A 23,128-nucleotide genomic window follows, 5' to 3' on the forward strand; every position below is an offset into this window, starting at 1 on the left:
GTCCGGGCAGTGAGGCACACATGGGGCGGAGGTCCTCTGCAGCTTGTCCGTCGCTAACTCTGCTTGGAAGAGCTGGTGGAACCTTCCAAAGTGTATGTGCAGCCTGCGGGGAGGGCGGAATCGCCCTCTCATTTGTGGTAAGAAGGGGCAATCAGGGCCTAGTTTTGCATTTTTAGGAGATTTTTTTTTTTTTTTAAGTAGTGGTAGTACAGAGCGGACAGCCGTGGGCTGCAGGGCCTAGCGTGGTGGCAAGGTGAGTCCCGGGACGCGCCCAGCCGCAGACAGTAGCGCCACCTGGCGGCCATAGCGTTGCGGTGCGGGGGCGCGCTCGGCCTGGGAGTGGGCTCCGCGCCAGCCCCCAGCGGGAGCCGGGGCAGCGGTCTCCGCGGTTGGCCGGAGAGCGCGGGCCGCAGGAGCGCCCGGGGCGCGAAGGTGATTCCCGTAGGGGGAGGGCCTCGAGGAAGGGCCTGGCCCGGGCGGCCCGACTTCCGCGATACAGCTGACACAGAAAGACAAAGTCCATTTGGGTGGACGTGGCAGTGGCGTGAGAGGGGCCATTTTGAGTGTGTGGCGCGACGGAGCTGGTGGCGGTGTGGCCAGGTACGGCTGCTCCGCCTGGACTGCGGTCCTGGGCTGGTGGTCCCGGCTGGTGGTCGCAGAGGCGGAGGCTGGCAGGCGCACCTGGGCAGTAGGTATGAGGCTTTGTGTGGAGAAGCCTGCCTGGGGAGGAGGTGGTTGCCGGGGCCCAGGGTGGCTTCCAGAACGTTTGTGTGCAAGCAGTTCAGGCTCTATTTGACATTTGACTTGCGGGGAAACTGCGTGCTCTGGAGAGTTGTGGAGGCTGGAACAAGGCTTAAATCCTGGGCCAGGTATGTCTGAGGCTGCGATGATGGGAACTCACCTGGGGCGGGACCTTTCACACTCTGTTCAGCCCCTCCTCTCCGCCTCCCAGCCCCTCTGAGATTTAAGTTTCTGCCCTTTTATTTATTGAGTTCTCAGTTTGTCAAATGAAAGCATTGATCCTGATTCCATCTGCCTGCCAATGCAGACCTTGGTAGGTGAGACCCGGATTGCATTCCAGGCTTCAGCCTAGCCCAGTCCCAGCCACTGCAGGCTTTCGGGGAGTGAACCAGCAGATAGAAGTGTGCTCGCTCGCTCTCTCTCTCTCTCCCTCAAATAAATGAATGGACAAATTTTAAAAATTTATTTATTTATTCGAAAGAGTTATAGAGAGGCAGAGAGAGAGAGTTTTCCATCTGCTGGTTCACTCCCCAAATGGCCTCAATGGCTGGAGCTGGGCTGATCAGAAGCCAGGAGCTTCTTCTGGGTCTCCCACACGGGTGCAGGGGCCCTAGCACTTGGGCCATCTTCTACTGCTTTCCAGGCCATGGCAGAGAGCTGGATCAGAAGTGGAGCAGCCGGGACTCGAACCGGTGCCCATATGGGATGCTGACACTGCAGGTGGCAGCTTTACCTGCTATGCCACAGTGCTGGCCCCCAGACTGCAGTTTTATTGGCAGGGAAATGGTTACCGAGTTGGAGATGGGATGTAACCTTATGACACCCCCCCCTTTTTTTTTTTATCTCAGAGTCTAAGGATAACTCTGGGCCCACAACGGCCATGATTCTCACAGAACACACCCTGAGATTTCTGCACTCTGAGCAATGTCAGATGCCCCTGGACTTCTGCTGAGACCTTGCCCTGGAAGATGGCCAAGGGGCTCCTGGTGACCTATGCCCTCTGGGCTGTAGGGGGCCCTGCTGGGCTCCACCACCTGTACCTGGGAAGGGACAGCCATGCCCTGCTCTGGATGCTTACCCTGGGGGGCGCTGGGCTGGGCTGGCTCTGGGAGTTCTGGAAGCTTCCAGGCTTTGTAGCTCAGGCCAATAGACCCCAGAACCAGAGGCAGAGCCTAGGACGGGGAATACCCCCCTGGAGTCCTATTCGTTTTGTTGCCCAAATCATAGTGGGCATCTATTTTGGTCTTGTGGCTCTGATTAGCCTTTCTTCCATGGCCAGCTTCTACATCGTGGGTCTCCCACTAGCAGTTGGCTTAGGGGTCTTGCTGGTGGCTGCTGTGGGCGGCCAGACCTCCGACTTTAAGAACACGCTCGGGGCAGCATTCCTGACTTCTCCCGTCTTCTACGGCCGCCCCGTGGCCATCCTGCCCATCAGCGTGGCTGCCAGCATCGCAGCCCAGAAGCACCGTCGCTACAAAGTGTCCAGGAAGTTGGAGCCGCTCAGTGCCCGGCTCTACCGCCTGGGCCTGGCTTACCTGGCTTTCACGGGCCCACTGGCCTACAGCGCTCTCTGCAACACGGCTGCCACCCTCAGCTACGTGGCCGAAGCCCTGGGCTCCCTCCTGAGCTGGTTCAGCTTCTTCCCGCTCCTTGGTCGCCTTGTGGAGTCTGTCCTCCTGCTACCTTACCGCGTCTGGTGGCTGCTGCTGGGGGACCCTGATTTCAGCAGCAGCTCCTTCCAGGACTGGGAGAAGCTCTATGAGTTTGTGCACAGTTTTCAGGATGAGAAGCATCGGCTGGCTTACCAGGTGAGCCCTCCTCCCTCTCCTTCCTGTCTGGGATGGCTGTGGAAGCACTATTTTTTTTTTAAGCTTTATTTATTTGGAAGGCAGAGTTACAGAGAGGCAGAGAAAGAGAGGTCTTCCATCCGCTGGTTCATTCCCCAGATGACTGCAACAGCTGGAGCTGCACCAATCCGAAGCCAGGAGCCTGGAGCTTCTTCCAGGTCTCCACATAGGTACAGGGGCCCAAGCAGTTGGCCATCTTCTACTGCTTTCCCAGGCCATTAACAGGGAGTTAGATTGGAAGTGGAGTAGCCAGCACTCAAACCGGTGCCAATATGGGACGCTGGCTCTGCAGGCAGCAGCTTTACCCACTATACCACAGCACTGGCTCTATTTCATCCAGTCTTGACCTTCAAATAAATGGAATCATGCAGTATGTATTCTGTGGCTGGTGTCTTTTCAATCAACATTATCTGTATGAGATTTTTTCATGTAGTCACATGCTATGGTTTGTTTTCTTTGCAATACAGTGTCTCATTGTGTGATTAGACTACAATTTATTTGCTGTATTGGTAATAAGTGTTTGGGTCATTTCTACAGAAGAGTGCTACTATAAGCATGCTCATACATGTCTCTCTTTTTTTTAAGATTTATTTATTTTACTTGAAAGTCAGCGTTACACACAGAGAGAAGGAGAGGCAGAGAGAGAGAGAGAGAGAGAGAGAGAGAGAGAGAGAGGTCTTCCATCCACTGGTTCACTCCTCAATTGGCCACAACAGCTCGAGCTGTGCAAATCTGAAGCCAGAAGCCAGGAGCCAGGAGCTTCTTCCAGGTCTTCCATGTGGGTGCAGGGGCCCAAGGACTTGGGCCATCTTCTACTGCTTTCCCAGGCCATAGCAGAGAGCTGGATCGGAAGTGGAGCAGCCGGGACTCAAATCGGTGTCCATATGGGATGCCAGCACTGCAGGTGGCGGCTTTACCTGCTACGCCACAGTGCTGGCCCCCTAAATCATCTTTTTAATGGTACATGTAGTTCTTGCCATGAGACACGATGCTTGTCCATGTCTCCAAAGGCTGAAATTCTAAGCCAAGACCTTCCCTGTGAGCAAGTAGAAGCTGATTCTGGAGATAGCCTGATTTACCAAAGGAGCAGTTTCCCTAACACCTTGTGAAATTATAACTTCTGTTCCCCTAAGGTTTTGGGCCTTTCAGAAGGTATAACAAATGAAGAAATTCATCGGCGTTACCGGGAGCTGGTGAAGCTCTGGCACCCAGACCACAACCGGCACCATACAGAGGAGGCAGAGAGGCGCTTTATGGAAATCCAGGCTGCGTATGAAGTCCTGAGTCAGCCCAGGAGGCCCCGGGGAGCCAGGAGGTGAGAAGAAGTGTCTGAGGAGACTCACTTGCCGGCAGGGCTGGGCAGCTTGTCCCCTGTCCCGCTTACCCATGTGGGGTCTCCCAGCAGCGTTAAAGAAATCATCCATTTGCAGTGCAGACAAGAAAGTCTTTTTTTTTTTTTTTTTTTTTTTTTTGACAGGCAGAGTGGATAGTGAGAGAGAGAAAGGTCTTCCTTTGCCGTTGGTTCACCCTCCAATGGCCGCCACGGCTGGCACGCTGCGGCCTGCGCACCGTGCTGATCCAAAGGCAGGAGCCAGGTGCTTCTCCTGGTCTCCCATGGGGTGCAGGGCCCAAGCACCTGGACCATCCTCCACTGCACTCCCGGGCCACAGCAGAGAGCTGGCCTGGAAGAGGGGCAACTGGGACAGAATCCGGCACCCCAACCGGGACTAGAACCCGGTGTGCTGGCGCCGCTAGGTGGAGGATTAGCCTATTGAGCCGCGGCGCCAGCCAAGAAAGTCTTAAAGGGGTGAGTGAGAAGGATTATGGCGGAAGCTTGTGCTTATGTCCCAGGAATCTGAATTTTTTTTTTAAAAAAGATTTACTTTATTTTATTTGAATGGCAGAGTTACAGAGAGGCGGAGGCAGAGCGAGTGAGAGAGAGAGAGAGAGAGAGAGAGGTCTTCCATCCACTGGTTCGCTCCCCAAATAGCTGCAATGGCCAGAGCTGGGCCAATCCAAAATCAGGAGCCAGGAGTTTCTTCCAGGTCTTCCATGTGGGTGCAGGGGCCCAAGCACTTGGGCCATCTTCTACTGCTTCCCCAGGCCACAGCAGAGAGCTGGATTGGAAGTAGAGTGCCGGGCCGGCGCCGCAGCTCACTAGGCTAATCCTCCGCCTAGCAGCGCCGGCACACCGGGTTCTAGTCCCGGTTGGGGCGCTGGATTCTGTCCCGGTTGCCCCTCTTCCAGGCCAGCTCTCTGCTGTGACCAGGGAGTGCAGTGGAGGATGGCCCAGGTGCTTGGGCCCTGCACCCCATGGGAGACCAGGAGAAGCACCTGGCTCCTGGCTCCTGCCATCGGATCAGCGCGGTGCGCCGGCCGCAGCACGCTGGCCGCGGCGGCCATTGGAGGGTGAACCAACGGCAAAGGAAGACCCTTCTCTCTGTCTCTCTCTCTCTCACTGTCCACTCTGCCTGTCAAAAAAGAAAAAAAAAAAAAAGAAGTAGAGTGCCAGAACTCGAACTGGTGCCCATATGGGATGCCGGCACTGACGGCGGCTTTACCTGCTACGCCACAGTGCCGGCCCCATGACCATTTATTTTTTAAAGATTTATTTATTTATTTATTTTAAAGTCAGAGTTACACAGAGAAGGAGAGAGAGAAAGAGAGAGAGAGAGAGAGAGAGAGGTCATACATCCTATGGTTCAACCCCCAGATGGCAGCAACAGCTGGAGCTGCGCCGATCCGGAGCCAGGAGCCAGGAGCCTCTTCCAGGTCTCCCACGTGGGTGCAGGGGCCCAAGAACTTGGGCCATCTTCCACTGCTTTCCCAGGCCATAGCAGAGAGCTGGATAAGAAGTGGAGCAACTGGGACTCCAAACAGCGCCCATATGGGATGCCGGCACTGCAGGTGGTGGCTTTACCCACTATGCCACAGCTCTGGCCCCATGGGTTGCAGTTTTGAAATTTCAGAGCCAGCTGCTATACTATGCCGCGTGCACGTGTGCGCCAGCCCCTGTCTTGGAGGAGATCCCCAGTGCTTTACATGGCTGATTGGAAGGGCTGAGTTCTCAGGTCTTCCCAGTCCCTGAGTTCTGGTTCTGAGCCACACTCCCTGCTCCCCGGGCAGCTTGCAATCTGAGGGGGAAATGGCACAGGTGCACTTGCTCACCATCTTCAACTCAGAGCTCTGGATAATGTACCAGGTCACTGGAGAAAGGAGAGCTGAGTTTGTTTAGGGGGGCGTCCTGGAAAGATGGGAGATTTTATATCTCATGTGTCTGTACGAGGACTCAGGGAACCCCTAAGCAACCAGCGGCTTGGGCATCTCAGAGCGCCTTATTTAATTCTAGGTGACGGTCAGGTGTGGAAGAGCCCAGGATGTCTCTGTAGAGGAAGACTGCAGAGGCCAGGACTCGGAGGGTGAAATGATGAACTTTTGCTGCATCTTTCCCATCATTTTTTTGTTTGTTTGTTTTTGGTGTGTGCATCCTTCACTCTTTCCTGGTCATTGACTCTGAGTTATTTTACATATATGTGGATACGTGTTTATGTGTGTGGAAGGTTAAAGAATGCAACCACACTTGGACAGATTTTGTCACAAGCTATTGTCCCTCTCCTTGGCCAATCCAGTTCTTAAAGAGAATCATTTACTATTTTCTGAGCACTGGGCTCATTCATTCCCCTAAAATCATTTGCTACCCCTTGGATGGCTGCCTTCTCCATCTCCCCTCTTCCCTGTAAAGAAGGGCAGGTGAGCACCTGGCCCTCACTGGGTTGCTGGGATAATCACACAGTCCTCCCCCACACACACAAATACACTTGTGTATCTTTTCTCCTGTTCATCTGCCTATTGCCAGTTCGCTCAAGCAAACCTTAAGATACCCCCTTTGCACCATTCATTGGTCAATATTCTCTAAAGATGAAAAAAAATCCAGTAGAGGAATACAATCTTAGATATTTCATTAAAAATAATATTTTAAAATTTACCAATAGATTTACTTATGTCCTGTGAATTTAAGACCAAATTGACTTTAATGCTTCATTTAAGGTTGCTGAAGTTTCTTTAAAAAAAAAAGATTTATTTTATTTATTTGAAAGACAGAGTTACAAAGAGAGAGATAGAGAGAGAGCAAGAGAGAGAGGTCTTCATCCACTAGTTCACTCCCCAAATGGCATCAACAGCTGGAGCTGGGCCAATCCAAAGCCAAAAGCCAGGAGCTTCTTCTGGGTCTCTCACATGGGTACAGGGGTTTGAGCACTTGGGCCGTCTTCCACTGCTTTCCCAGACCATAGCAGAGAGCTGGATCAGAAGTGGAGCAGTCTGGACTCAAACCGGCACCCATATGGGATGTTGGCACTGCAGGCAGTGGCTTTACCCACTATACACAGCACTAACCCCATCACTATTATTTTAAAAAGACGTATTCATTTTGAAAGGCATACTAATACTACTAATAATAATTAGAGAGAAAGAAAGAGAGAGAGAAACATATTACCTTCCATTTGCTGGTTCACTCCCCAAATGGTTGCAACAGCCAGGGCTGGGCCAGGCCAAAGTTAGGAGCCAGGAACTTCATCCCGATCTCCCACGTATGTGACAGGTCCCCAAATACTTGGCCATCATCAGCTGACTTCCCAAGCACATTAGCAGGAGGCTGGATCAGAAGTGGAGTAGTCAGGACTCAAACTGGCACTCTGCTATGGGATGCTGGCATTGCAAGCAATGGCTTAACCCATTGCACCACAATGCCAGCCCCTGTTATTAATTTTTTAAAAATATTATTCATTTAGGGGCTGGCACTGTGGTTTCCAGCTCTCTGCTATGGCCAGGAAAAACAGTAGAAGATGGCCCAAGTCCTTGGGCCCCTACACCTGTGTGGGAGTCCCAGAAGAAGCTCCTGGCTCCTGGCTTCGGATTGGCACAACTCCGTCCATTGCAGCCAATGGGGGAGTGAACCAGTGGATGGAAGACCTCTCTCTCTTTCTGCCTCTTTCTGTCTGTAACTCTGCCTTTCGAATAAATAAATAAATCTTTAAAAATAATAAAAAGAAGTCAATAGGAATGATGGGTTCCTGTGGTGGAGGGGTTACGAGTGATCCCTCTCCTTTTCTATGTGGAATGCCTGTATCCCCAGAGTATCTGGGTTTGAGTCCTGGCTGTAGTTCCAATTCCAGCTTCCTGCCAATGCAGACCCTGAAAGGCAATAAGTTTTTGTTTTGTTTTGTTTTTGTTTTTGTTTTTGTTTTTTGTTTTGTTTTTTACAGGCAGAGTGGACAGTGAGAGAGACAGAGAGAAAGGTCTTCCATTTCTGTTGGTTTACCCCCCAATGGCCGCTGCAGCTGGTGCGCTGCGGCCAGCGCACCGTGCTGATCTGAAGCAAGGAGCCATGTGCTTCTCCTGGTCTCCCATGGGGTGCAGGGCCCAAGGACCTGGGCCATCCTCCACTGCACTCCCGGGCAACAGCAGAGAGCTGGACTGGAAGAGGAGCAACCTGGACAGAATCTGGCACCCCGACCAGGACAAGAACCTGGTGTGCCAGTGCCGCAGGTGGAGGATTAGCCTATTGAGCTGCGGTGCCTGCCAAGGCACCCTAACCCTAACCCTAACCCTAACCCTAACCCTAACCCTAACCCTAACCCTGCCAAGGCACCGCAGCTCCCTGGGAGCATCCCTGGGAGAACCGGTTTGAGTTCTGCTCCTGGCTTTGGATCTGGCCTAGCCCCAAGCATTTGGGGGAGTGAACCAGCAGATGAAGAGCTGTCTCTGTCTCCCTCCCTCTCTGTCTTTCAAATAAATTAAATAAATAAATAGAAAAAGTGTTTAAAAAAAGGGAGAAGGCCATTCTAGGCTCTCATCTCCATAAACATTTGGAAGAGCAGTCATTTGGGGGCTAGAGTGTTGAGAAGGGGCAGAGATTTTTGGGCCATTTGTAATAGCAGAGATTCCCACAATGAGACAATTGCAGGGTTAGATGAATTTCATGAATTCCCTGTCACGATGCAAGTCCACAGGGAGGCTGCTCCCTGACATCCAGACTGTCTGTCTCCCTGTACAGGGGGAGCATATGCTAATGACTTCCTACCTGCTGCAGCATGGGTGGCCAACCAACTCAGCACCCACTGGTCACCTTGGTGTGGATTGCTGTGGGTCTGGGCTGTGGGACTGGGTGACAGGTAAGGATGAGATTAGGAGACATCATCTGATTCACTTGTGCTTGGATTTTTACCCCCTCCTTCTAGACCTGGCTGATGGGCAGGAACCCCCGTTGAGCTCCTACTAGGGCTGGGCCATCCGACCACCTATAGAGGGCGCTGTTTCCATACTGACTACCCACTGGGTAGCCCAGCTAGTTTTTGAAACTTTTTTTTAAAAGATATATTTATTTTGAAAGAGTGACACAGAGAGAGAGAGAGAGAGAAAGAGAGAGAGAGAGAGAGAGAATCTTCCATCGGCTAATTTCACTCCCCAAATGGCTGTGACTGTCAGCACTGGGCTAGCCTGAAGCCAGGAGCCAGGAGCTTCATCTGGGTCTCCCACCAGGGCAGCAGGGGCCCAAGCACTTGGGCCATCTTCCACTACTTTTCCCTGGCCATTAGCAGGGAGCTGGAGCAGAAGTGGAGGAGCCGGGGCTCGAACCAGTATGCATACTGGATGCTGTGACGCAGGCAGCAGTTTTAGCCACAACACCACAATGCTGGCCCCAAAGTTGGAACTTTTGGAAGGGTTCCCCATCAACCCTGGGATGTTACAGTCCCTGAGTTTTATAGGGATGTTTTCCAAAGGAGCTGACATAATGAAAATCAACTGCAAGTAGAAATTTGGTAAAAAAATTAAAATAAATAAAAAATCTAAGACATTAACAAGTGAGTCTGCCTGATTCACTGCCTCAGTTGGTTTACTGGAATCTGGTGACTTCATTCCTCTCTGACTTACACATAAAAAGTTCAGAGATGCTTTGAGGAGTTGGAAGGGAGTTAAGGAGACTTCTTGCCCAAGCGCTCAAACAAGGCAGGGTCTTGGGAATAGCTTGCCTCCGAGAAGACTACCTGAGCTTTTGCTTGAGTTAATAATCCCCTACCTCCCCTATCTTTTGGATGTCCCTAATTGTAAAGAAGTTATTTTATGGGCAAACATTTTTTTTCTAGACCTGTAAAGAACAAAAACTCTGGGACCAGTACTGTGGTGTAGTAGGTTAAACCTCTGCCTGCAATGCCAGCATCCTGTATGGTCACAGGTTTGAGCCTTGGCTGCTCCACTTCTTTTTTTTTTTCTTTTGACAGGCAGAGTGGACAGTGAGAGAGAGAGAGAGACAGAAAGGTCTGCCTTTTTCCATTGGTTCACCCCCACAGTGGCCACTGAGGCCGGCGCTGCGGCTGGCGCACCGCGCTGATCCGATGGCAGGAGCCAGGTGCTTCTCCTGGTCTCCCATGGGGTGCAGGGCCCAAGCACTTGGGCCATCCTCCACTGCCTTCCTGGGCCACAGCAGAGAGCTGGACTGGAAGAGGAGCAACCGGGACAGAATCCGGCGCCCCGACCAGGACTAGAACCCGGTGTGCTGGCGCCGCAGGTGGAGGATTAGCCTATTGAGCCGCAGCGCCGGCCGGCTGCTCCACTTCTTTTTTTTTTTTTTTTTTTTTTAAATTTTTGACAGAGTGGACAGTGAGAGAGAGAGAGAGACAGAGAAAAAGGTCTTCCTTTGCCGTTGGTTCACCCTCCAATGGCCACCGCGGCCGGCGCATCGCGCTGATCCGAAGGCAGGAGCCAGGTGCTTCTCCTGGTCTCCCATGGGGTGCATGGCCCAAGGACTCGGGCCATCCTCCACTGCACTCCTGGGCCACAGCAGAGAGCTGGCCTGGAAGAGGGGCAACCAGGACAGAATCCGGCACCCTGACTGGGACTAGAACCCGGTGTGCCGGCGCCGCTAGGTGGAGGATTAGCCTATTGAGCTGCGGCGCCGGCACCGGCTGCTCCACTTCTGATCCAGCTCCCTGCTAATGCACCTGGGAAAACAGCGGAAGATGGCCCAAGTGCTTGGACCCCTGACACTCCTTTTGTATGACCCAGATGGTTCTCTGGGCTCCTGGCTTCATGCTGGCCCCACCCCTGTCACTTTGTCTTTCAAAAAAAGAAATAAATCTGAAGAAAAAACAAAACAAAACAGGAAGATGCTGTTTAGGAAGCTCCCATCCCTTATTGGTGTTCCTTGGCTTGAGTCCCGGCTCTACTTCCCATTCCAGTCTCCTGCTGGTGCACGTGCACCCTGGGAGGCAGCAGGTGATGGCTCAAGTATCCTTGCCTGCTACCTGGGAGCTCTGGTTCGAGTTCCGGATCCACGTTTTGGCCCGATCCAGCCCTGGTTGTTGTGGACATTTGGGGAGTGACCCAGCAGATGGAAGATCTTTCTCCAGTTCTCTGTCTTTCAAATTAAATAAATAAATACAATTGCTTTCAACACTGGATCCTGTTGTTCTTATATTTGTAGCTGAGGTTTGTGCTAAAAGGTTTGATTTGTTATCTTCTGTCTGCCCTCTTGTGGACATTGTTTTGGGGGAAAAAATAAAATATTTAACTGCTGGAAGAACTATATAATGATCCACACCCAAACTGAAAACAATTCACCTGCATCTCGATCTTTGTTTTCAGTTATTTGTTCTCATCCATAAACGTGCTTCATTCTATGTGGCTGAAATATATCAAGGATACATTTTTTTCCTCTTCTCTGATAATGATGATGTCTTTATGGAGATATGTAAAAATACTTAAGAATCAGTAGGCAATTTTGTATATTACTCCTACATTATCGTGTATAATTTTTTTTACTGAGATATATCCACATACCAAGAAATTCACCCTCTTAAAGCATACAATTTAGTGTTTGCTTTTTTTTAGCATATTCACAAGGTTGTACACTCATCTCCATTCTCATATTCTAGAAATTTCCACAACCCCCCAAAGAAGCTCCATACCCATTAGCATCCACTCTCCCATCCCTCCCCTCCAGCCCCCTAGAAGCCGCTAAACTATATTCTGTGTCTGTAGGTTTGCCCATTCTGGACATTTCAAATAAATGGAATCATACAGAATATTGCCTCTTGTGTGTGTCTGGCTTCTTTCACTTAGCATAATGTTTTCAAAGTTCACTCATGTTGTAGCATGCTTCATTGGTATATTTCCTTTTTTTAAATAGCACATCATTTTATTTTAATGCTGAACACACTCCTTTTTTTGAGAGAAATTATATATATAACATATATATGTTGTTGTAAAGAAAGCTGCATCAATATCTCCATACCTCTAATTTATCTATTTTCTTGAATTATTTCCTTCAAACAAATCCCCACGGGTAGGATTACTGGGTCAAAGGGTATGAACATTTTTATAGCTCTTGTCAATATTGCTCTTAAATTGTGGTGCCTGGAAATAAATGCAATTCTCAGATGTGTTCAGACAGAACGGGGTACTGTGGGGCTATTAAGTTCTCAAGGTCTGGACGATATATCATCCTTTAAATCAAGCAGCCTACAAATTTATCAGCTTTGGGGGGTTGCTGTGTGAGTGCGGTTCAGGAGCTGAGGGTTGGCTGAGGTCTCGGGCCTTTCTTAGGCACTGTCTTAAAGATGTTTTTGCATCTGCAGACTTGCAGTCTTGAATGAGGTGTGTTTTAGTTTTCTCTCAATGTTAGCACACAGATCCCAACCAGCTGGTGGGAGGAACGTTTCTTGTAGTCCTAGCTGGCAGCTGCAGGTGGTGCTATTAGGCTGTCACAAGGGTGAGCATGTTCCTTTTGAGCCTGGTAGTGACACCTCCTTAGCAGGTTCATCACCTGAGTTCAGTTCCGCCCTTCTGTTGAGAAAGAAAGAGCAACTGGGGAAACTGGATTGGGGTGTTATTCAAGGCCAGCTCCGATGGAGGCCTGATTTCCGGTTGTCCCTGAAGCTTCCTGGGGACCTGGGCCAGTCCCTGTCGTGTTGGAGCTTGGCGTGGACACACCTCTGGTGACAGAGCTGCGCTGTGCGGATCACCCCGGAGAAGATGGTTTTGTTTATTGTTTTATGTTCCCTTTCATCTCTTTCTTTTAGTCACTGCAAGGGATTGAAACTTGCTCAGCTGTCTCACTCATTGGTTGGCTGCTTTTGTGTTTTGCTTTTGCTAAGGTGAATTTTGAAAAATGAAAGTAAAAAATGTAGGTGGGTTCCAGCTGGATGAGATTTCATTTCAACAATGTGCTTCGCTCTTTATTTCTCCTATTTTTCCCAATTCTCTTCTTTCTCGCCATCTCTCATTCATCCTTTCTGTAGTCTGCCTGCACGTTTGCAAACTGTTTTTTAAAATATACCTTATAGGCCGGGTCTCCCACATGAGCGCAGGGGCCCAAGGACTTGGGCCATCTTCTACTGTTTTCCCAGGCCATAGCAGAGAGCTGGATTGGAAGTGGAGCAGCCGGGACTCAAACTGGTTCCCATATGGGATGCTGGAGCTTCAGGTCAGGGCATTAACCTGCTGTGCCACCCCCTCCAACTGTGTTTTAACCACTGCACCAAATGTCCCCCTCCCCTTTATTTGCAAGCTATTATGACCCTCGAGCAAGGACCTGGGACTATTTTGGGTTTAAATCTCGCTGGCTAATTTCAACAGAATATCCCCCTGCCTCTCTTTCCATATCTTTACCCACCAGTCTAAGCTTGGCATCTTTCTCTTTTGAAATTTTTTAAAGGTTTATGTATTTATTTATTTATTTTTGACAGGCAGAGTTAGACAGTGAGAGAGAGAGAGACAGAGAGAAGGTCTTCCTTCCATTGATTTACCCCCGAAATGGCCGCTATGGCCAGCACGCTGCACCGATCCAAAGCCAGGAGCCAGGTGCTTCCTCCTGGTCTCCCATGCAGGTGCAGGGCCCAAGGACCTGGGCCATCCTCCACTGCCTTCCTGGGCCACAGCAGAGAGCTGGCCTGGAAGAGGAGCAACTGAGACAGAATCCGGCACTCCGACCGGGACTAGAGCCCCGGGGTGCCGGCGCCACAGGCGGAGGATTAGCCTAGTGAGCCCTATAGGTTTATTTATTTCTTTCAAAGTCAGAATTACAGAAAGAGGGGGAGAGACAGAGAGAGAAGTCTTCCATCTGCTGTTTCACTCCCAAAATAGCCAAAATGACCAGGGCTAAGCTGGGCTGAAGCGAGGAGCTGGGAGCTTCATTGGACTCTCCCATGTGGGTTCAGAGGCCCAAGCACTTGGGCCAGCTTCCCCTGCTTTTCCCAGGCACATTAGCAGGAAGCTGGATCAGAAGTGAGTGGCAGCTGGTGCCGAGACTCACTAGGCTAATCCTCTGCCTTGCGGCGCCGGCACACAGGGTTCTAGTCCTGGTCAGGGCGCCGGATTCTGTCCCGGTTGCCCCTCTTCCAGGCCAGCTCTCTGCTGTGGCCGGGGAGTGCAGTGGAGGATGGCCCGAGTACTTGGGCCCTGCACCCCATGGGAGACCAGGATAAGCACCTGGCTCCTGCCATCCGATCAGCGCGGTGCGCTGGTCGCAGCGCGCCGGCCGCGGTGGCCATTGGAGGGTGAGCCAACGGCAAAAGGAAGACCTTTCGACCTTTCTCTCTGTCTCTCTCTCTCACTGTCCACTCTGCCTGTCAAAAAAAAAAAAAAAAAAAAAAAAAAAGAAGAAGTGAGTGGTTGGGTTACAAACCAGCATAAATACAAGATGCAGGTGTCACAGCTGGTAGTTTTATCCATGATGCCACAACTCTGGCCCTCTCTCTTTTTAAAATAACTTTTTTCTGTCCTTAATGTGTTGTCCAATGTGAAGTAATGCTATAACTAGTACTGAAACAGTATTTTACACTTTGCGTTTCTGTGTGAGTGCAAACTGATGAAATCTTTACTTAATATATACTAAATCGATCTTCTGTATGTAAACATAATTGAAAATGAATGTGAATGGAATGGGAGAGGGAACACGAGATGGGAGGGGTGCGAGTGGGAGGGAAATAATGGGGGAGGAAGCCATTGTAATCCATAAACTGTACTTTGGAAATTTATATTTACTAAATAAGATAAATAAATAAATAATAAATAAATATGAAATGTGAAAAAAACTTTTTCTTTTCTCTTAAAATTATTTTTGTTTATTTGAAAGGCAGAGAGAAAAAGAGAGAAAGGGAGAGAAGAGAGCTCCTGGGTGCTGGTTTGCTCCCCCAAAGCCTGCAATAGCTGGGACTGGGCCAGGAACTAGGAGTTGAGTCTTCCTTTGGGGTAGCAGGGACCCAACTACACAGGCCATCATCTGCTGGCTGGAATAAGGAGTAGATAAACCCCTGGCGCTCTGGTATGGGATGTGCTAACGTGGTGTTCTAAGTGCTACACCAAATGCACTTCCAATGCCCAGCCCCCCTCTTCTCCCCACCCCCACAACCTCTCTGGTTTTTGTTTCTCTCCCTTTCTCTCCCTGGGGTCTGTAGCAGACAGCATAATTTTTCTGCTTTTCTGTATAATTGGGTTGCAAATAAGATAACAGCTCGGTCTAGGCAAGGGGTGCCTGGTTATTTTATATTCAGCAACAGGGAGCTCGCTGCCTGGTGGCAGGTGACTTTCCTTGCACAGCTAAAGGGATCGATCATTTCAGATCCATCTTCCTCTAAGCTCTAATTCTTCTCCATCAATGAGCTTTTAATTTTGATGCTCTTGCCTTTGCTGATGTCACTCTTCTTTCCTGTAATTCTTTTTCCTCCCGGCTAATCCAAATCTTTATACTTGTTTTTATGGCAGCTTAAGTTTTTATCCCTAAATGATGACTTCACTGATTAATTCCACCTCTGGTAATCTTTCCCCTTGAATTCCTTCAGGTTTTGTGTCCAGCTGGCATTTTTCTAACATTTCCTTAGACATTGCCATGTCATTATTTCCCATCTTAAGTTTGCGAGTCTTCCTTCCTCAACTATACCAAGGCTCCTTGAGAGTAGGCAATGTGTCTTCTCTTATTTAATTTTTTAGGACACTTATTAAATATATGGTTCTGGGCAAACTAATAATTTAGAACTTCAGTTTTTTTATTTGTCACATGGGAATAATAATAATAATAATAAATATGTGGAAATAATCAAGTTAAGAATGTGTTGACAGCATCTTATGAGCTATGAAACATTGTTCTGAGGTAGGCAGTATTCATTATTTGCATGGTGGCAGAATGTATAAATGGTAGAGTGTGCTAAGAGAACTTAAGGGTAGAGCAGTATTAGTTGCCTCATACGTGGAACAAATTCACTAAAAGAGCAAATTTAAGTATTTTTGTTGCAGATTTATTTATTTATTTGAGTCAGAGTTACACGCAGAGAGAAGGAGAGAGAGAGAGAGGGGTCTTCCATCCGCTGGTTCACTCCCCAATTGGCTGCAATGGCTGGAGCTGTGCCAATCTGAAGCCAGGAGGCAAGAGCTTCTTCTGGGTCTCCCATGTGGGTGCAGGGGCCCAAGGACTTGGTCCATCTTCTACTACTTTCCCAGGCCATAGCAGAGAGTTAGATCAGAAGTGGAGTAGCTGGGACTCAAACTGGTGCCCATATGGGATGCCGGCACTGCAGGCAGTGGTTTTACCCACTATGCCACAGTGCCAGACCCTAACGTTAAGTATTTAATGAATCTGTAAGGCACTCATACTGAACTATTTCAGATCTGAGTTTTGGTTTTGATAATGCCGGTAGTTTTGTTAACACTTCAGCCTTTGATGGTTCAAGGCTTTTTCCAGATCTAAATGTCTGATAAAAAGTGAAAACGTGTGTTAGCCACGTCATTGGATCTCAGTTTTGTTATCTGTGAAACGCTGACTTACTTGAGTCTCTTTAATAGAACTTAATAGAATGAATGTTCAGAGAAATCCACAGGAAAGTCTGTTGGGGACAAAAAGTTCCTTGGCAAAAGTGCGTGCTGTATAGCCTGTCATATGGATACATATGACCATATCCATGCTCTGGGAAGTAAGGAAACCAGTTTAACTTAATTTAAACCAATGTTTCCAAAACTTATTGGATGTAGAATAGTTCTCTCAGATATCTACTTAGCATTCCATTAAACTGAATTTTTTAAAAAAGATTTAATTATTTATTTGAAAGTCAGAGTTACACAGGGAGAGGAGAGGCAGAGGGAGAGAGAGAGGTCTTCCATCTGCTGGTTCACTTCCCAAATGGCCACAAAGGCTGGAATTGGGCTAATCTGAAACTAAGAGCCAGGAGCTTCCTCCAGATCTCCCACATGGGTGCAAGAATCCAAATGCTTGGGCCATCTCTATTGCTTTCCCAGGCCATAGCAGAGAGCTGGATCAGAAGTGGAGCAGCGTGGACTTGAACCGGCACCCATATGGGATGCTGGCACTGCAGACAGAGGCCCAACCCGCTACACCACATTACCAGCCCTTCCCTGGTGCATTGTTAGCAGGGAGCTGGATCAGAAGTGGGGCAACAACCAGGACACAGACCACCACTCTGATGTGGTATGCTGTCATTGTATGTGGTGGCTTTACCTACTACACCACAGCACCGGCCCTGAAACTAATTTTCTGAGATACCTACTTTGGATTGCAACATGTGTATTCTTAAGCATTTGAGACATGTAGGTGAAGGAAAAAGTACAACCTCATGAGACATTCACTGCTGTGTGTGTGTGTGTGTGTGTGTGTGTGCCTGTTACAATTTGTAGCTTATCAACAGAGACTTATGACTAATTGTAGACATTGATTATCAACTCTCCCAGGTAATGAATTAAGTTTCTCAGATTGACGTTTAACTTTAGTCCCTTTCAAACACAAACACGGAATCTGGTAATTAATCACATACAATATATCAACTCAAAACACACAAAAATGCTAGAAATGCTCTAATCTCAGGGATCTATTTGAAAACACACCAGACCAGGTCAGGTTAATACCAGCTGCAGAATATATCTGCCAAGGTGAATATCGTATCATGATTTCTCTTTAGTTCTAGTCTGGCACTAGCTCATAAATGAATTCTCCAGAAGCTCAAGTGAGACATATGTATGTTATTATTTAAAAAGAGATTTAATTATTTCTCGGAAGGCAGAGTGATAGAGAGAGGGAGAGATAGTGAGATCTTCCATCCAGTGATTCATTCCCCAAATGGTCACAACACCCATGGCTGGGCCAGAAGCCAGGAGCCAGGAGGTCCATCTGGGTCTCCCATGTGCGTGGCAGGGGTCTAACGACTTGAGTCATCATTTGCTGCCTCCCAGAGTGTGCATGAACAGGAAGCTGGATTGGAAGCAGAGGCAGGACTTGAACCCATGAATTCAGATATTGGATGTGGGAATCCCAAGTGTTATCTTAACTGCTGTACCAAACACCTGCCCCTGATTTATTTAGTAGAGAGATGGAGAGAGACAGTGAACTCCTATCCATTGGTTCACTCCCCAAAAGCTGGGACTGGGCTGGGCTGAAGCTGGGAGCCAGGAACTCAGTCCAGGTCTCTCTTGTGAGTGGCAGGGACCTAACCACCTGAGTTATCACCTGCTGCCTCCCAGGGTCTGCATTAGCAGGAGGTTGGAATCAGGAACCAGAGTCCCATACAGGAATCCAGGCACTCCAATTTGGGATGTGGATTTTTTTTTTTTTTTTTTTTTTTTTTTTTTTTTAATTTTTTTTTGACAGGCAGAGTGGACAGTGAGAGAGAGAGACAGAGAGAAAGGTCTTCCTTTGCCGTTGGTTCACCCTCTAATGGCCGCTGCGGCTGGCGCACCACACTGATCTGATGGCAGGAGCCAGGTACTTCTCCTGGTCTCCCATGGGGTGCAGGGCCCAAGCACTTGGGCCATCCTCCACTGCACTCCCAGGCCACAGCAGAGAGCTGGCCTGGAAGAGGGGCAACCGGGACAGAATCCGGCGCCCCAACCGGGACTAGAACCCGGTGTGCCGGCGCCGCAAGGCGGAGGATTAGCCTAGTGAGCCGCGGCGCCGGCTAGGGGATGTGGATTTTTAAAAAAGATTTTATTTATTTGAAAGTCAGAGTTACACACAGAGCGGGGGGGGGGGGTCTTCCATCCCCTGGCTTACTCCCCAGATGACCGCAATGGCTGGAGCTGTGCCAATCCGAAGCCAGGAGCCAGGAGCCTCTTCCAGGCCTCCCAGTGGGTGCAAGGGCCCAAGGACTTGGACCATCCTCCACAGCCTTCCCAGGCCATAGCAGAGAGCTGGAGCGGAAGAAGAGCAGCCAGGACTCAAACCGGTGCCCACATGGGATGCTGGTGCTTCAGGTCAGGGCTTTAACCCACTGTGCCACAGTGCTGGCCCCTAGGGCTCTCTTAGGAGGGATATCATGTCTTTCTCAACAGGCTCTAAGGTTTTCCAGAATGGGGATTTATTTTCCAAAGAATATGTATTGGTTTTATAGCAGCAGCAGGCCCATAATAAAAGACTTCCCTGAGTGGCTTTTGGTTAATGAAATTGGTCATCGTGGAATAGGATTGGAGGCTCAGTTCCTTATGGTCCCGGGTCATATCATCCTGCTCCTTCCCTACATAGGTTGGAAGGGGAATTGGGAAAGCATTAGTCACTCATGTGTGTGTGTTTATGTGTGTGCATGTTCCAGCATCACTTAGAACTTTTCTGCTTCAACATTTATCATGTTATTGTACTTATTTAATAGCTATCATCCTCCTTAACAACTGGATGCCTTCCTTGGGGGTAGTAATCCGCAATTCTGTTTTATTTATTTATTTTTCTAAGTGGCCTAATATCCAGAACAATACCTACCACTCTTAGGCATTTACATCAACTTAGTGACTGAAGAGAGACAAGACATTGGGAGGGTGTGACTCTACTTGAATCGTTTGTCTACAGTGACACATGGGACCAGTGCCTTAACCAGCGGGATGATATAGTCTTCTGCTTATTTAGATCTGTTAAATTATATTGCTGGAGTAGATCGGGCATTATATTAACCAGGGGTCTGTGGGCTTTATTTATCTATTTTTTTAAAAGACTTCCCTATTTATTTGAAAGGCAGAGTTACAGAGAGATAGGGAGAGACCCTTCGATCTGTTGGTTCACTCCCCAAATTGCCACAAGGGCCAGGGTGAAGCCCGGAGCTTCCTCTGGCTCTCCCAGGGTGGGTGGCAGGGGTCTAGGCACCCAGGTCATTCTTCCAGAGGGTTTTTGACCCCCGAACTCATGCAAAGTTTGAAGCCACAAGACCAGATGGGCTGGTAGAAATCTACTCTACCACTCAATTGCAGGCAGTGACTGGAATAGCAAATGTGTGGAAGCCCACACTACAGTGCACCAGTGGTGTCTAGCTATACATTTTACACACTCTCGAACTGGGGGCTGCTGCCTGTTCAACCTCCGCTTGGCCTCAAAAGATAACAAAGTGGCGACAGATTCTGATTCATCTTTGCAGGCTGTTTCACCAAATCCCAGCCTCTAGCTCCTCCTAACGGACCTCTGACCGTGAAGCAAGCACCTCACACAAGCAGAAAAAAACACACACGTTTCTGGCCATGAAGATAGCGGGGGTGGGGTATTTAATACAAAAAATTCGACCACAGCCTTAGGGAGGGAACGTAGCCGGCCGGGCAGATTGGAAATCCGACTCTAGCAGGGAATCCTCAATTCGCTCCCGCCCCGAGGTTATCTCGGGCCAAGCTGGTGCACCCCCAACATCCACCCCCCCCCACCCGCCTCCAAGGACTTCCGCCTTGTGCCCAGGTGCTAGCGAGTCAGCCGCAGGACGCTCTCTGCTTTGGGAGAGTAAAAGCAAGGTCCAAGAGGAGACCAAGGAGGGAAGTGGTGGAGAGTCCTCCTGGCGGGGTCCCAAAGCGGAGCAGGGGCTGGTTGCAGAGCATTTCGCGGCCGGGACTAGAAACAAGCCGCGCGCCAGGCTCCCCTCCCTCCACCCGCCTTCGGCCAGCTCCGGACAGTTTCGGCTGTTTCCGGCAGTTCCCGCTCGGGCCCTTCGCTCCGGCGCGCGCGCTTTCCCCTGCCTGCCCGCCGCCCCTCAATATCCGGGCCCGGGCCGTTCGGCACGCGGACGCGACCTCGTGTCCCACCGTTCCCCCTTTTTCATGCAGTTAAGCCCCCGACCCGCTTCTCCTCAGTCATTTTTAGCGACCCCCCCGACGACGCCCAAGCTCCCGCAGCTCCAGCGCGCGAGGCGGCGGCGGCGGCGGCGTGAGGCGCGCACGACCAGGGCTTGAAGGGGCGGGGATGGAGGGTTGGGATAACTCGACTCGCCCGCAGCCCCGCGTCTCCCCAGCTCGAAGGCGTCCGGCGCGCAGGGCGCCTCCCGCTCCGGCCTCATTCGCGCGCCCGTTGGCTGCAACGGCCTCGAGCCCGCTGCGAGCACGCGCGCCCTGCGCTCTGGCTGGCCGGCGCGCACGCGCTCGCGAGGGCGGGCGCCGGGGCGGGGCGTGCGGCTCGAGCCCCGGCCGAGGACCGGGTCGGTGTGGATCGTCGGGCGCTCCGGGCCCCCCAGCCGCGGCTGCGATTCGCCGCCCGCCCGCCGCCCGGCCCTGAAGGGAAGCGGGGAAGGCGGCGGTGGGGGCGGGGCGGCGTCGGGCTCTGGCGAGCTGGGGGCGGGGGAGGAGGAGGAGCGCGGCGGCGCCCGTGGCGGCAGTGGGAGAGGAGGAGGCGGAGGATCGCCTTTCCTCTCAGACGCGGGAGCGTCCGGGGCGCGGAGCCCGGAACTGGGAGGACGCGGCCACTGCGGGGTCCGGCCGGGCCAGGTGAGGCTTGGGCTTGCTGTGCGGTGGCGGGGTCGGCGGGGAGCGGACCCGCGATGCGGGGAGCGGACTCTCGGGAGGGAAAGGGGGGAAGGGACAGTTGTTGGGGGTGGGGTGTGGCGAGGAGGCGCTGAGCCCTTTTGGGGGGACCCAAAGTGCCCTGAGGGTGGGAGGTGTCCGAGGTCCGTGGGGGCGGGCGAAGCGCCCGGGTCCGAGTTGGGGAGTTTCCAGACAAGATCGGGGAACAATGGAGAGAGGGGCTCCTTGGTGTAGAGTGTGTGCGGGGTGCCGGATTTTAAGTAACGAGGGAGAAGCGAGAAGAGAATGAAAGAATGGATCGTTTGGCATGTGAAGTGCTACGAGTTGGGGGCTACGTGGTTGTCGGGGGTCCTTGGGATTTGGGGGGGCGCTTTTTTAATGGGATTTCAGAATAAAGGCTAAAAGGGTTGTCTTGGGATTGAGGAGGGTGATGGAAGGGAAAAATGAAGAAAAGAGAGGCGGTTTGGGTTTCAGTTAAAGCAGAGAGATCCAGCCCAGGGTAGGTGGACCAGGGTCATGTCTTTCTCCTAATTCAGCCAGGGCGATTGGGTTCTTTGAAAAAGTGCATCTTTGCCTCTGGCTTTTTCCCCTCTGCCGAAGAGTACAAGCCAGCTTTTCATACTTTGATGATCATCGATAAAGCATTCCCTGTAAATACTTATTTCCTCTCTGTTCAGCAGGTTCCGTACGTCATTTACCTGTGGTTAATGAAGCAGGAGAGAACAGATCACCAAAAATATCTTGCTTTGATTGCGGGTGTTGGAGGGAGAACTAAGAGCTTGTTTATTTTCGGTTGGACCAAAAGGTAATGAATCGCCTTGACAAAAAAATCTGAGTTGTCTGTACTTTGTTAGAATTGCAGTTTCTCACTGAGAAAATGTTCGTGTACCATCTGTTCCTAGTTTCAGACTCTCGGGAGGAGTTGTGTCTTGATGCTGGCTTCAAATTACCAGGCTGTCTCATACCTTCCAGAGTGACTTAAGGTGATTTGAGAATATGGTGGGAAAGTATGTCTGGGGCTCTGCTTTTTGCATTGCCTCACTACTGGGCTGTCCAGACCAGATTTGGAATGGTCCTAAGTAGCAAATAGCTGATTTTGGAAAATTCAGTTACCATTATGTATTCATAAATAGCCCATGTTAAGCTTTTTGTTTGTGAGGCATGAGTTTTGCTGACTCATCTAAGTTTTCTGGGTACTCATCAGTTTATATTTCTCAGCTGAGGCTCCGATGGAAGCATTAGGCTAGCTTATAGAGAGGTCCAGAGATGATTTTTTCCCAGCAGTCGAAAAGTGAACAAAGCAAGGAGTGAGTGCGGAGTTCTCGCTGTGATAATGTGGCTCCCTGTGGACTTTCCGTGACTAGGCAAGGTGCTGAGTTTGAAAAGTTCTTTTATAATTATTTCTTCTTGTGTACAAGAAGAGATTCAATAATTTATTAAGTGCACAGAGCTAGTGAGTAGAGCTGGATTCAGACCCAGTTCCGTTGGACGCCCTCTTTAAAGCTTTTACTGCCTTTGCTGGTTGTCCATTCTGTTCCACCCCATCTTGGTTGAGGGAAAGCAGCAGGAACTGGTCGAAACTTGGGTCCGATACGATAACAATGATTTACATAAAGGTTGGGTAAAGTTCTGGAAGGTTTATTGTTCCCGTGATTTAACAAGGCTGGGGTCTTGATAACAGCGCTAGCAGTGTCTTCTTGCGAAGGGAAGCACATTGAAGTTTCTGTTTAGTGTACTGAGGTAAGTGCTGTGCAACGTGGCACTCTGGTAGAAGTCAGGACAGC

At 50.2% G+C, this 23,128-nt stretch overlaps 2 protein-coding genes across 15 annotated transcripts in view; both read left to right on the top strand.

Moving 5' to 3' along the window:
- Positions 1-375: 375 nt before the first annotated feature.
- On the top strand, positions 376-11,671 carry DNAJC22 (DnaJ heat shock protein family (Hsp40) member C22). 4 transcript variants are annotated; one of them, XM_051845438.3, is made up of 4 exons: positions 378-692; positions 1,590-2,549; positions 3,722-3,903; positions 5,938-11,671. In XM_051845438.3, the coding sequence occupies exons 2-4, from the start codon at positions 1,710-1,712 to the stop codon at positions 5,939-5,941; spliced, it is 1,026 nt and encodes a 341-aa protein (XP_051701398.1). In that variant the 5' UTR covers positions 378-692; positions 1,590-1,709; the 3' UTR covers positions 5,942-11,671. The 4 variants fall into 4 exon arrangements, with proteins under 4 accessions (XP_051701399.1, XP_051701398.1, XP_069907550.1 ...); XM_070051449.2 differs by having other exon boundaries at positions 378-600; XM_070051448.2 differs by lacking the exon at positions 378-692 and adding an exon at positions 699-869.
- A 9,496-nt stretch (positions 11,672-21,167) lies between these two features.
- SPATS2 (spermatogenesis associated serine rich 2) overlaps positions 21,168-23,128 on the top strand; it is a 137,625-nt gene continuing 135,664 nt past the window's right edge. For 5 of the 11 annotated variants that reach the window (XR_016216717.1, XM_089308287.1, XM_089308286.1 and 2 more), the window contains exons 1-2: positions 21,168-21,308; positions 22,025-22,149. The gene's annotated coding sequence lies outside the window, so the exon portion shown is untranslated. Of the gene's footprint in view, positions 21,309-22,021; positions 22,150-22,246; positions 22,328-23,128 lie in introns of all 11 variants that reach the window. The other 6 variants (XR_016216718.1, XM_070052191.2, XM_017341835.4 and 3 more) reach the window with 3 other exon arrangements.

Source organism: Oryctolagus cuniculus, chromosome 11, assembly GCF_051225735.1.
Source record: "Oryctolagus cuniculus isolate XC-2025 breed Fujian yellow rabbit chromosome 11, ASM5122573v1, whole genome shotgun sequence".
Classification (NCBI taxonomy): Eukaryota; Metazoa; Chordata; class Mammalia; order Lagomorpha; family Leporidae; genus Oryctolagus; species Oryctolagus cuniculus.

Bases quoted from the DNA above. Each gene is read 5' to 3' on its own strand.
- DNAJC22 (XM_051845439.3), top strand. From the start codon at position 1,710: ATGGCCAAGGGGCTCCTGGTGACCTATGCCCTCTGGGCTGTAGGGGGC. The intron at 2,550-3,721 runs GTGAGCCCTCCT...TGTTCCCCTAAG, and splicing joins AGCATCGGCTGGCTTACCAG to GTTTTGGGCCTTTCAGAAGG.